The sequence below is a fragment of the Caenorhabditis remanei genome, chromosome IV, assembly GCF_010183535.1.
Source record: "Caenorhabditis remanei strain PX506 chromosome IV, whole genome shotgun sequence".
NCBI lineage: Eukaryota > Metazoa > Nematoda > Chromadorea > Rhabditida > Rhabditidae > Caenorhabditis > Caenorhabditis remanei.
The window spans coordinates 11,921,027-11,933,553 of NC_071331.1; the positions used below are offsets into that span (position 1 = coordinate 11,921,027).

General features: G+C 39.7%; 4 protein-coding genes across 4 annotated transcripts; 2 read left to right on the forward strand and 2 right to left on the reverse strand.

Moving 5' to 3' along the window:
* Positions 1–171: 171 nt before the first annotated feature.
* On the forward strand, positions 172–575 carry GCK72_013419 (uncharacterized protein; the record flags this gene model as incomplete). Its single annotated transcript, XM_053729840.1, has 2 exons — positions 172–353; positions 494–575. 2 exons carry the CDS (start codon positions 172–174, stop codon positions 573–575), a joined length of 264 nt encoding a protein of 87 aa, XP_053584612.1.
* A 7,628-nt stretch (positions 576–8,203) lies between these two features.
* GCK72_013420 (uncharacterized protein) lies at positions 8,204–8,853 on the reverse strand (the record flags this gene model as incomplete). The annotated part of the gene is made up of 3 exons (XM_053729841.1): positions 8,204–8,338; positions 8,383–8,558; positions 8,682–8,853. 3 exons carry the CDS (start codon positions 8,851–8,853, stop codon positions 8,204–8,206), a joined length of 483 nt encoding a protein of 160 aa, XP_053584613.1.
* A 793-nt stretch (positions 8,854–9,646) lies between these two features.
* Positions 9,647–11,070, reverse strand: GCK72_013421 (uncharacterized protein; the record flags this gene model as incomplete). The annotated part of the gene is made up of 4 exons (XM_053729842.1): positions 9,647–9,964; positions 10,055–10,548; positions 10,596–10,710; positions 10,921–11,070. The coding sequence occupies 4 exons, from the start codon at positions 11,068–11,070 to the stop codon at positions 9,647–9,649; spliced, it is 1,077 nt and encodes a 358-aa protein (XP_053584614.1).
* A 634-nt stretch (positions 11,071–11,704) lies between these two features.
* On the forward strand, positions 11,705–12,479 carry GCK72_013422 (uncharacterized protein; the record flags this gene model as incomplete). The annotated part of the gene is made up of 3 exons (XM_003096214.2): positions 11,705–11,752; positions 11,997–12,218; positions 12,381–12,479. 3 exons carry the CDS (start codon positions 11,705–11,707, stop codon positions 12,477–12,479), a joined length of 369 nt encoding a protein of 122 aa, XP_003096262.2.
* Between the last annotated feature and the right edge of the window lie 48 nt (positions 12,480–12,527).

Below are 12,527 nucleotides of genomic sequence, written 5' to 3' on the forward strand. Positions count from 1 at the left end.
TAGAAGTTCCAACAGTTGAAGCGTATCCAAACAATCAAGCACTAATAGTGTCAAGATCTTCACAACTTATCTCAAGTCTGAAACAGTTACCTTTGAATTCTAAACTTCATTTTATCCTTGAAAATTCTTCTCCCTCTTCCCTTTTCTCAACTCTCCCTTTTCATATTCCAGATGATAATGTCATCGAAAATCATTCTGCCAACAGTGCTCCTGATGCTCTGTGCCACCACACTGGCAGTCGATCCACTCGATTTTCTCTTCAGCTCAAACATGGCCCAATACCCGAGATATCGTCCGATCTCACCGTCTGCCGCCGCGGTCAATCCGGAATTCGGAAAGAGGTTTTGGATTGGGTTCGGAGTTCCTCTTTAGATTATTTTTTTTCTATAACTTCTACCAGCTGTCCCCTGTTTCTATGAAGATGAACCAGTTTTTTGAAACTTGTTTATTTTCAAACTGCTTGCTGAGTAATTAGAAGTTCCTATTGTTTCAGAGCTCCACCAGGCTGCGTCTGCACTGAATTCCTCGGTTGCCACGGACCCGGATGTATGCGTCGAATGTATCCAAAGGCTTGAATCGCTGACTACACATCGTTGACCTACTTCTACTACTTCTGTCTAATAATCTTTTCTATTTTTCTTTCGCTTTCCAACTTGAGAACATGACTGAACACAGTGAGAACTTAACATCATCCAATAAACAATTGTTGATTATTTCTTGTTTTTTTTTAATTTGAGAAAGAGAAAACGAACGATACAGCTGCTTCAAAGGGTTCTTGTGCTCTTTCCCACCGAAATTCCTGAAAATCGATGAAAACTTCGAGTTAAATGTTAACCTGAACTTTTAAATTAATTACATATCAAAAACTTAAAGATTTCCAGCTATTTTCTCACGAAAAAGGTTGAAAACCAAGTTTTTTATTTGAAAAAATGCCAAAAATGTGTGAAGTTCAGTAGAGCGCACTTGCACTCTTCACGCATTTCGGCAAAGTTTTGCCAACGTGAGTGCCAATTTGATTTCTGCACTTTTATCAACGACGAGAAGCCTGAAAATGTTGCAAATTTTTTGTTTGTTTAGTGTTCAATTCTCTGAAAATTATATCGATTTCTCCGATTTTTGCGCGATTTTCTCATAATTCTCTCGGTCATGTGATTTTTAAATGAAATGAAAATTGAATTGTTTCAGACACAAAAATGGAAGAGGACAGGTTTTTAACCGAATTTTCTTCATTCGCAGAGCGATTAACAGTAAATATGTGGCATGCTCAAGTAAGATTTCATAAAAATTTACAATTAAAAATTATTTTAAAGAAATTCCCATGAAAATTGAGAGGAAAATTCTAAAAATTAAAAATGGGTTCATAGACTATTGAATCGAATTTTTTCCAGAGAAACGTAGAAAGAGTTACATTGTATCTACAAGAGCCACGACACATCGAAGATATCGCTGGAAGTATGGAAGACGAATGGGACTGTATCGAAGAATGGTAAGATTTTGGTTTTTTATCGAGAAATTCGAAGGAAAAATGGAATCTCATTGGAAAAAAGGCGTTTAAACTGAAATCTTGGACTAAACTGCTTGCAAGAGTGTGAAGCACCGGAAAGCGAAAGTGAAATGCACACCAATTGCATAACAACGGACGCGCAAGTGTTCACACACCGCGCCGTCTTTCCTGATTTCATCATTTTTCGGGAAGAAGCTAGAGAGAAGAACAAAAAATTGTAGAAGAGGAAAATCGATTGATGGCATAATTAGAGAGAGAAATACAATTTCTGAAAGACAGAGGAAAAAAATATGCGCATTGACTACAAAATATATAGAAACAAAGCCGCGAAATTACAAGACGGTGTCTAGCAACTGAAAAAAATTTGCACAGGGATAAATGAAGACTGTTTAGCAAAAGAAAACAGAAACTAATCATTTCAGCGTAAATCGTCGAAAAGGAAGTGATCGTCTACGAACAGCGTCCGTCGCCATCATAATGTGTCTTCATTTGGGAGTCGATCCACCAGAAGCTCCATCTCGTAAAGATGCTCCTGCTCGCCTTCTATCATGGGTTGATCCGTATAAATGTGGAGCACACAAAGCGGCGATAGAAGTTGGATTGAGCACACAGAGAGCTTACGAAAAGTGGCAGCCGAAATCAAAGTAAGCTATAATTTCTTTCGTGATTCGTTTTTATGAACAATGATATTAAGCAGCTCTTAACCCCTTTTATATTCCCAGAACTCGATACAAAATTTGTACGGATCCTCCAATCGACGATGTGAGGAAAGTAGCAACGAATCTGAGAAGAATAAGTGGAAATGATCGAGTCTTGTTTCATTATAACGGTCATGGAGTGCCAAAACCAACAGATAACGGAGAGATTTGGGTGTTCAACAAGTCATTCACTCAATATATTCCATTGTCGATATTCGATTTACAAGGATGGCTTGATTATCCCACTATATACATCTGGGAGACACATTCAGCTGAGACGATTCTTCATAATTATCGACGATTTGGAGAAGATCAGAAAATGTTGGTTTTTCTTTTTATTTTCATAAAAAATAATTTGATTTCAGTTCATGGCAGAGTAGATTCGATAGATGGCAAGAGGAACAGAGAAATCTGCCACCGATTTCTTCAAAAATGACAGATGCCGATCAAGCTGAAGCACTTGGATTCCCTGAGAAGTATCCTAGATATAATGTAAGAGAATGATTAGAAAAATCCCCTTTCATGATAATCTTCCAGGATTGCATCCATTTGGCTGCTTGTAGTGCTGGTCAATGGCTTCCAATGTCGAATCCTCATCTTCCAGCTGATCTTTTCACTTCCTGTCTTACAACACCGATTCGAACATCTCTTGCATTCCATCTGAGTCATTCGGAGCATCGAGACGAGTATCCAGAGAATATTCTCGATATGATTCCTGGAAATCTGGCTGAAAGAAGGACAGTACTCGGCGAGCTCAACTGGATATTCACGGCCATCACAGACACTATCGCATTCACTTCCATCGATCGTGACTCTTTTCAAAAGTTATTCCGTCAAGATCTTCTTCTGGCCACACTTTTCAGAAGTTTCCTTCTTGCCCAGAGAGTTATGTCGAAATTCGATGTGTTACCAGTATCACAACCTGCATTGAAAGATACTTCTAGACATGATCTATGGAGATGTTGGGATCAAACGATGGATATGGTTCTGGATTATTGTAGAGAATTGATGTATGTGAAGGAATCGGAGAGAGCGTTGTTTTGTGGAAGAGACGTCATCAATAGGAGTGGTGTATTCCCATTCCTTGTACTCATTGACTTCGAACATGTGCTCACATTCAATGAGACTCATCAGTATAATACATTCTTCACCGAACAACTTCAAGCATTTGAACTTTGGCTGGATTATGGAGTTGACGAGGGAACACCGCCACTCCAACTTCCGATGGTTCTTCAAGTACTTCTGAGTCAGGCTCATCGTGTCAGAGCTCTTCGATTGCTGGCGAGATTCCTTGATTTTGGAAGATGGGCTATTGGATACTCACTTGCTGTTGGAATCTTCCCATATGTTCTGAAACTCCTTCAAAGTAATATCAGTGATTTGAAGATCTCACTTGCATTCATTTGGGCAAAAATTCTGGCAGTGGATCCATCATGCCAAATGGAGCTGTTCAATGAATGTATCGATGAATCTGCATCAACGACACAATCTCCAGCTCAACCAGGACAACAACAGCAACCACAGGCACCTCCACAACCGTCTGTGGCTCTCAAACCTTCTGCAATGTTTGCTAATCATCCACCGCCGCCACAGTTGACTATGGATGTAAGTCATTTAATTGAGACAACTTAATTTGAGTCTATAATTTCAGAAACGCGCTCTCACCATTGGTCAACAAACCGGCGGTCGCTTCCAAAACAACCAAAATCAAGCTCTAGACATGCAACTTCAGTATGCTCATCAACAAGCTCATCAACGACAAATGGATCCTGCTGGACAACATTCTCCAACCCAACAGTCAAAACTTCCACATCAACCGGCTCCACAACAGCAACAACCGCCGCCAACTCAACAACCACCGCAACAACAGCAACAACAACAACAGTCCCAGCAACAAGGTTCACAACAAGGTCCACAACAAGGTCCACAACAAGGTCAACAACAACAACAGCAACAACAACAACAGTCCCAGCAACAACAAAGGCAGCCCGGAGGAATCATGAAACCTACAACACAGACCCAAGAGAAGAAGACGATGCTTCGATTCCAGTACTTCCTTCAGCTACTCGGCGATCCGGATATCAAGCCGAAGCAGAAAACGGTGGCAGCATTTGTTCTTGCTCAATTGACATCGAATAACTTCCGTTTGGCACAAAAAGAGCTCACGAATAAAGGATATATGGGAATCTGCACCGAGTTGATGGTTGATGATACTGCCAGATCTGTGAAGCTTCTGAAACTTTGGATTCTGATTGGTCTCGGACGTTTATGGTCGGATTATGATCAGGCGAGATGGCAGGGTATTCGATTGATGGCACACGATAAAATGATTCTCGAACTGAGTGATGATTCGGCAGAAGTACGAGCAGCCGCCGTATTCGCTCTCGGAAGTTTGCTTCGAAACTCATCTCGATCGAACGAACACGCATCAGCAGTCGAAGAGAATCTCGCTGATGAGATGTGTGCTCAATGTGTATTCGATAGTTCTGTTTTGGTACGAGAAGAACTAATTGTCGCTCTCCAGTGGTTCGTATTCGATTTCGAGAAGAGATTCGTCAAGTTCTTATTGGATTTATCAAATCAGATAAAGTTCAAATTGCCAAGACGACGAAATTCATCTGAAAACGAGAATGAAGAAGGATTCGATATTGCCGCTGAAATGCCATCGAATAGACGTCGTGAACCTCCTGTAAACGAGTTCATGCAGCCGTCCGTAATGCGAAAGAAGATGTCAACGAGTGTATTCAGTACAGCTGTCGAAGAAGTTGTTCAGACAGATCCTATAAGTGGACATGTTTATTTGGTTGGGCATGATGAAGGACATCATGTTGAAAGGGAATCGGAGGATATCGAGTACAGAGAGCGAGCGAGAGCTCAAATCAAGCATCTCGAAGCGAAGACTTTCAATGAAGCAGTTGCAAGAACATGGTTGTCCTTATTGAGATTATCGTTAGATCCTATTGAAAGAGTTAGTTGCATTTTTACATAAATTAAATAAAATAAAATAAAATAAAATAAATCTAAAACATTTTCTATATTTCAGGTCGCTCGAATGGCTCAGAAAATAGTGCATCGAGTCGAGGCGGGTATTCCAGAAATGCAAGCAAACATTGATAATACAATGGCTCATCTGAATCGTAAAATGATTGCTCGTAAGACCTCACGAGCGACAGTCGAAATGCCACGTCGCCCGGTCGGACCGAATGAAGAAGTTTCCAAATTAGCAGATCAAATTAAACGAAATTTGGAAGTGGAGAAACGTAAGTGAACATTTTGAGAACTGAAGATTTCTATTGTAAGATTTGCCAACGATTCCAGAGACTGGTTCCAATTCTGAAGGAATCGATTTCACCCAAATGAATGATCAAGTGCACAAAGAGAGACCGAGAGGCAGAGGAAAAGGGCAACTCAAAAGATTGCAGGATGAATCAAAAGTTAAATTTCAAGTGGGAAGCCCTGGGGACCTCAATCAACATCATAGTGAGTTTCTTGAAAAGGTGAATGTAATAGATTCATTTGTCAATTATAGGAAACGCCCTCTCTCCTGGAAGCTCGTTTACCGATGAAACTCAAAGCAGCGAATTATTTTCAAAAGATGAGACTGACAGTGAAGAAGAAGATCTCCGAAATCAACAAAGACAAATGCAGGAAGAAGAAGTTTCTATCACTGAAGAAAGAGAAGTGGAGAGAGAAGTTGAAAGAGACGTTGCGACGACTGCTTCTGGAAGAACTCTTAAAGGGAATTTCAGTGAGTTCGAATGGTTTTCTGATTTTATAATTATTCACTTCTTTTTCAGGAAAATCCGATTTCATTGACGCAGCCACGATGGAATTCACTCCACGACGAACAAAAGCGGTTCCCGGTGATTTCGCAGTGAAAGAAGAGTCGAAAACTTTGAGAACTGTTATTGAAAATCCTATTGTTAGCACACAATTCGTCGCTTGGTGCAGTAAAGTATTCGTTGAACCGATTCTTCACGTCATCACTCTTGATGAAGAGAAACCAGATGACTGGGAGCATGAAGACGAGGATGAATTCATGCCAGATGAATATCGAGAGAAAATTAAGGAGATACAGAAGCAAGATAGAAAGTTGCATGAAGAGAAGAGAGCAAAAGATAAGAAAGAAGGAAAGAAAGAGAGAAGTCAAGAGGATGTAGTGGTGACGACGACAACGATTAGTGATTGGGCAATTCATGCAATGGAAGGAATGTTACAAAGTGCAGAAGTCGAGGGAAGAGATTTTCAGAACACGAAGTATGATGAATGTCTGTGGAGAGTTAAACTCACTCATCCAGCTCGCTCATTGATTACATCGAAATTGAGAAGGTGTATGTATGCATCTGATGGTCAACAGATGACTATTATCCGCCAAGACACTGACACTCGATGCTTCCGTCGCTTTGATCTGACTGCTTCAAATCCATTCTGCCCTTCGTATGTTTCTCAACTTATTCTCATAAACGATATGTCTCGTGAAATGGTGATCGCATGTAGTTCAAACGGAATCGTTCGAATTTGGGATCCATATTTCTTCGGATGGTGTGATGAATACGAGAAGACACCGGAACTCGTTTCTGCATCATTCCCATTGGAAGCTCAGATGAAGTTGAGCGATGACACAAATAAATGTCTCTTTGAGTAAGTTTTAATTTCATTCTTTGCAAAAAGTAATTTATTTCATTTAGCTGGAATCAACAAAACGGAAAGCTCATGTGTACTGGAACCCGAAGTGTTCGTATCTGGGATGCCCATTGTGAAAAAGTGTGTCAAGATGTGATGTATTCCCCAGGAAGTAAACAGGCGGGCGGTCTCGGTGTTAAACTCGATAAACATACACTGCCAACTGCAATGTCAGGAAATCTGGATGAAGAAGGAAATATGATTGCAGTTGGTTATGGCGATGGTCGTGTTGACTATTTCGATATGAGAATGGCTAATCCAAAAGCAGCAAGATGCTCTTTGGCACCAGCAAACGTTGGAAATCAATTCGATGTGAAACCACCTGGAATCATGCATCTGAGAGTGAATCGAAAAGGATTCGGAACCGAATTGTTTGCTGGAAGTCAGGATGGATCAATCTACAAGTTACAGTTGAGAATGTTCAAAGAAGCAACTCCATCCATCATCACTCCATGGGCACCCGGAGAACATTCTTACATGTTTGTTCATGAAGATTCTCGAATTCTTGCATCTGCTTCTAATGGAAATCTTGCAATCTATGATGTTGCTCAGAATAAGAAAATGGCATTTATCGCGCCACCTAGAGAAGTTGATATGATAAGAAGAGAGAAGAGTTCCGGTGGTTTTGGAATCTTCGGATCACAAAGAAAACTGTCGGCAGCTCAGATGGGCGCACGAATGAATGTTGTGGCAGCTGAAAAGAAGGCACCAATTCCAAAGATTATCTCATTGACGATGCATCAGATGAGGTTTGTTTAAAATCAACCCGAAGAGAAACTGAGTTATCAAATTTCAGACTTCTCACTGTTGCTGGATACAGCGACAACACAGTGTGTGTTTTCGGTTCGAATACTCCTGGACTCACTGGTCACTACGAGGAAATTCATGACGCCAGTGTGGCACCTTTGCACTAACCCGTTTCTTTTTTGTAAATTATTAGGATCAATTACCTCTATAACAAGTTTGTTTTCTACCTTATTTTGTACACTGTTTTTTTTCTGATCCCACCCAAAATCCTTATCAACTACCTGTTTCTTTCATACATCCCCTCATCCCCGAAGTGCCTTATTATTTTAGAGATTCTATCGATTATTCTGTAAATACTAGCTCTCTAGTAGTTATGTTGTTCATTTATTTTTTGATTTCGCCCCCGTTTTCTATCGCTTTTCCACTTCTAACCAAAATGCTCAAAATCTCTTTGCCAACAACTTCATGTCCTCTTGTTTTCCTATTTTCATGTTTCTTCTACTTTTTTTTTAGCTTCCTTGTAAAAATTTGATAAAGTTCGAAACTTTATTTGAATTTAACAGTAACCCTTTTAGTGCTCCACTTTACCAGTTATGTAGCAGATTATAAGAGAGAAGTAGCAGTACCATGGAGTGAAGGCGGCCATTCCACGTGGTTTCATCATCTGATTCTTCATTTTCCACTCGGTGACACTGTTCGCGGAATCCTGAAAAGACGGAAAAGTTGAAGGGAAACTCAGAGAAACGATACCTTCTTCAGACGAACCAGATCAGTCAAATTCTTGTTTCCCATCATAAAAGTGACTTTTCCACTGATTTCAGTTGGATTTCCTTGGGAATCGAAGGCTGAATACTGGGCATCGTGAGTCTTGAACTCGTATTCCTTCAGAATATTCATAACTTCTGACCATTTGTGTTCGGTGTCCCCTAGAATTTAAAGAATCATTTTGAAATATTAAAAATGAAAATTCGAATTTACGAAGTGGTTTTTCAGCGAAAACTGTAAACTTTTCATCAATTTCCGAACCTTTTTGAAAAAAAGAAACTCACATTCTTTAGGATAAGACTCGAAAAGAGTCTGAAGACTTGTGTAATCTCTATATCTTGAATAGTCTCGAATCATAACCAAGTGATAATCCATCACTTGTTTTGCAGTTCTCTCGGGTTCCGAAGCAGCCGTGAAGCCGAGGGAAAAGAAGAGAAAAAGAAGGGAAAAATGCATCCTTTCGTGGAGAAAAATGTCTGTTTCGAGATGGTTATATAGGTGGTTTTTAATCGAATTATTGTTTTTTTCTTTTATATTTTTTGAAATATTTTATGAGTATGGGAAATTTCAGAAAAAGACATTTCTGAAAAAAGAAGAGGTGAGAAATCGACAACATTCTGTGGAGTCAAAAAAAGGAGGTAAGGAAATAGGGCATCCAATATTCAAATTTGGAAATCCAATACTTGTTTATAGTTACAGACAATACTAAAACTTTCTTTAGATGTTTGACCGTCATTCAGCTACTTCTTAAAGTTATAATCTTGTTCAGAAACAGTGGATTTTCAGTTGCTTGAAATATGACAAACAAAAGTGTGAATATTATTGAAAATAGATCAATGAAGTTCAAAACTCGATAGAAAAAATCAAGGGTTGGTCTAATTTGTCTTTCGGTTCCATTCTATTAGCACGGTACGGTTCTTACAGCCGCGCTCTACCAAAACCGAAGACAACTATGTGCTAAATTGAGAGATTCAGAGAAAAATATACATTTTTCAAGGGCATTTCGATGGAGCGCAGTTGTAAGAACTGTGTCGAGCTAATAAAACAGACAATTATTTTGACCGATTTGTTTTTACACGATTCACCTAAAATACTGTTCATTATCTCAGTATTCAGAAACAATATCGGTTTCGTGAAAACCTGAAAAGTGGAAAGAAATAGTGCCGTACAGTGTTGACCTTACTTTGATGAGCCAGTATGACAAAGCAAGAACGAAAAATAGTTTATCAATTGATATCTGTTAATGTATTTAATGTCCAAAGAAGCTTCTATAAGAAGATTCCTCGAAAGATTCTTCAGCTGCAGCAGTCTCTTGTTGTTGTTGAACAGTTGGTTGTGGTGCAGGTGGAGCAGGTGAAGCTTCAACTGGTTCCTCTTGTGCATATTCTTCTTGATTCGAGGAGGCTGGTGCTCCATTATCTTCTCCATTAATGGATTCTGGGTGTTGAGCACGGCCACCGAATTGAGAGAGAATAGTGTTAACTCCACAATCAGATGGGCAGTATGCAGCTGGAAGACCTGGCTCTCCTGGTGCTCCGATTCCTCCTTGCTCTCCGAATTTACCGAACTGAAAATGAAAATTTACCGTTTCATGAATATTATTTCAAAATTTGTTTCACAAAAAATTCAATAGACATCCACCCCATGTTGTCCTTACCTTTCCAGTAGCTCCAATACCTCCTTGCTGTCCAGCCTTTCCTGGTGGTCCTCTGATATTCGAAGATCTTCCAGGATTACCCGGTGGTCCCTTTGGTCCCTGTGATCCTGCCATTCCTGGTGGTCCCTTGATTCCTTCTCCAGCAATAATAGTGTCCCCTGGTGGTCCTTTCAATCCGTTTGTTCCACGTGGCCCAGTTGGTCCCTTTGCTCCACTTGCTCCCAATCCTCCTGGTTGTCCTGGATGTCCAGATTTTCCAGACTTTCCTTTTCTTCCTGGGTTTCCTGGAAGTCCACGTTCTCCTTGTGCTCCACGTGGTCCTTGTGGCCCAGATGGACAGATTGAGCAAGGAAGTTCATCTTGAGGCTCTAGATCAACATCAGTTCCTTCTAATCCTGGAGATCCAGGCTTTCCAGGAGTACCCGGTTGACCGTCGTTTCCAGGTGATCCCTCTTCTCCAATTGGTCCTTGTGGGCAATGAAGACGGGTACATTCTGAAATCAGAAGAGATGGGTGAGTATAAGCAGAGAGGAGAACTTACGACTACATTGATGCAAGATTCCCTTTTTCTCTTCAGATGCTCCATAGGCATTTCTTGGAATACGAAGAGTTCTACCGGTCTCGATGAGCTCCGCCCAGATCACTTGAGATTTCGCCTGGAATTGTTCAGTTAAAGAACTTTTATACTTTTGGAGATAGATAGATGGTGTGTGATTGGTTAAGATTTAAATGTTCAACTATTTGAAACCAATTTGAAACAGTTGAAATCCCGAAAAACTGTACTCTAAAGTTCCCGTTTCACTATAAGTTCAAGTCTTAAACTCCTAACAGCGTTTAATTAACAACCACCCCGTTGATTAACCAACCTTGAAAGCCGCTTGTTTCCCCAAAATTTCATTTTCAGTCTTCTGAATTTTCGATGAAATATGAATGAAACTGATCAATGTGAAGCATACTGTCAATGCAGAAACCAGACAGATGAGCCGTGCACCCAGACGGGCAACGTCCACTTTCATTCTCTGGAAATGTACTATTTGGGATAAGAATGGGAAAGAAGAAGGTGCGATTTAATAATAAAAGTACAATATGCGCGATATGAATAGTGAACGGAACGGCAACATTTGTGCCCTAGATCTCGGATGAATGATAACATTCGGGATACGAAAGAGAGAGAAAGAAACGGGGAGAATATTATAATTATTATTGTTTGGATTGGAACATACGAGAAGAAAGTCAGAAAGACTTTGGAATAAACGGAAAACAATAGAAGGAAGATCTGGAGACATTGGATTTTCAGATTATTTTCGAAAAAATGAGGGTTGTTTCAGCAAAATTATTTCCTGAAGTCTATTTCAGGTAATTCTGTTTTGCTAAATAGTATCTCTGTGGAAGTATAACTTCAAGTGACAATCAGAAAATATAAATTCATTTTGATTATCACAATTTTTAGAAACATGTTTTCAAAAAAGCTAGAACATGACATGAAAATTTAAGACAGTAATGATTGATATCAAAAATAAACTCCAAGGAATTCCAGGAGAAGGGAACTACTGTAGAAGATGCCAAGTTTCTGTGTGAAGCTTATGAGAAGAAGAGATTTGATTTTTGTTGAGATGACTGGAAGAACTGCTGAGAAGTTCATGTTCGCTCATGAGGGAGAATCGACAACAAGTATTCTTCGTGGAGTTCGCTGATGCAGTGAGCTGATTTTGAGGGAAAGATTTTATTTTGTTTCTTTTCATACAAGGGTTTTTCGGTAATTTGCAGTCTCTCTCTTTCTCATTTCTCAAAATTTGCGGACATTGCGACGGACAGACAGACACCACATGCGTTTTAAATATAAGAGTGATAAACATGGTACACCAAGCTATCAATTACAATTAGATCATGTCCAAAAACCTTATGAGTTTCTTGAAACAGCATCTAAGAAAATTATTTCCAGATCCGTCCAGTACTCAAGAACACAGTTGTCTATCTGACTGGTGGATTCCGTACAGTTGGAGCAATGGTTGACGCAGTTCAACGGAATACAACACAAAGAATCGGACTAGGACGTCCAGTTACTGCTGTTCCAGATCTCCCAAAGAAGAGTGTCAATGGAAGTGTTCCATCAGCAAAAATCTTGGCAAGTAGATCACAATTGGAGCAGATGGGAAGAAAGAGCGTAAGAAAAGTCGTTGGAAACTGGAGGCGATGGAAGTGTTCGGAAACATGCAGATAGAAGCAATGTTGCCGAAAATGCCTGTGGATGAATTAATTTTTATCTTATTTTTAACAATAACTTTGAAATACAAGACTTTTTATCAAGATAAATATGTTTCTATAGACTTTCAACTTTCTGCTCTGGAGTTTCATTGAGAGTAAATTCAAAGATGCCCTCGACAGTTCAAAGAAACCAAATATTTACCCTCCAGTTCATTACTAATTGAACTCACTCAATGTTTTGATGATTTTCTTTTCAATTCGTTTCTAG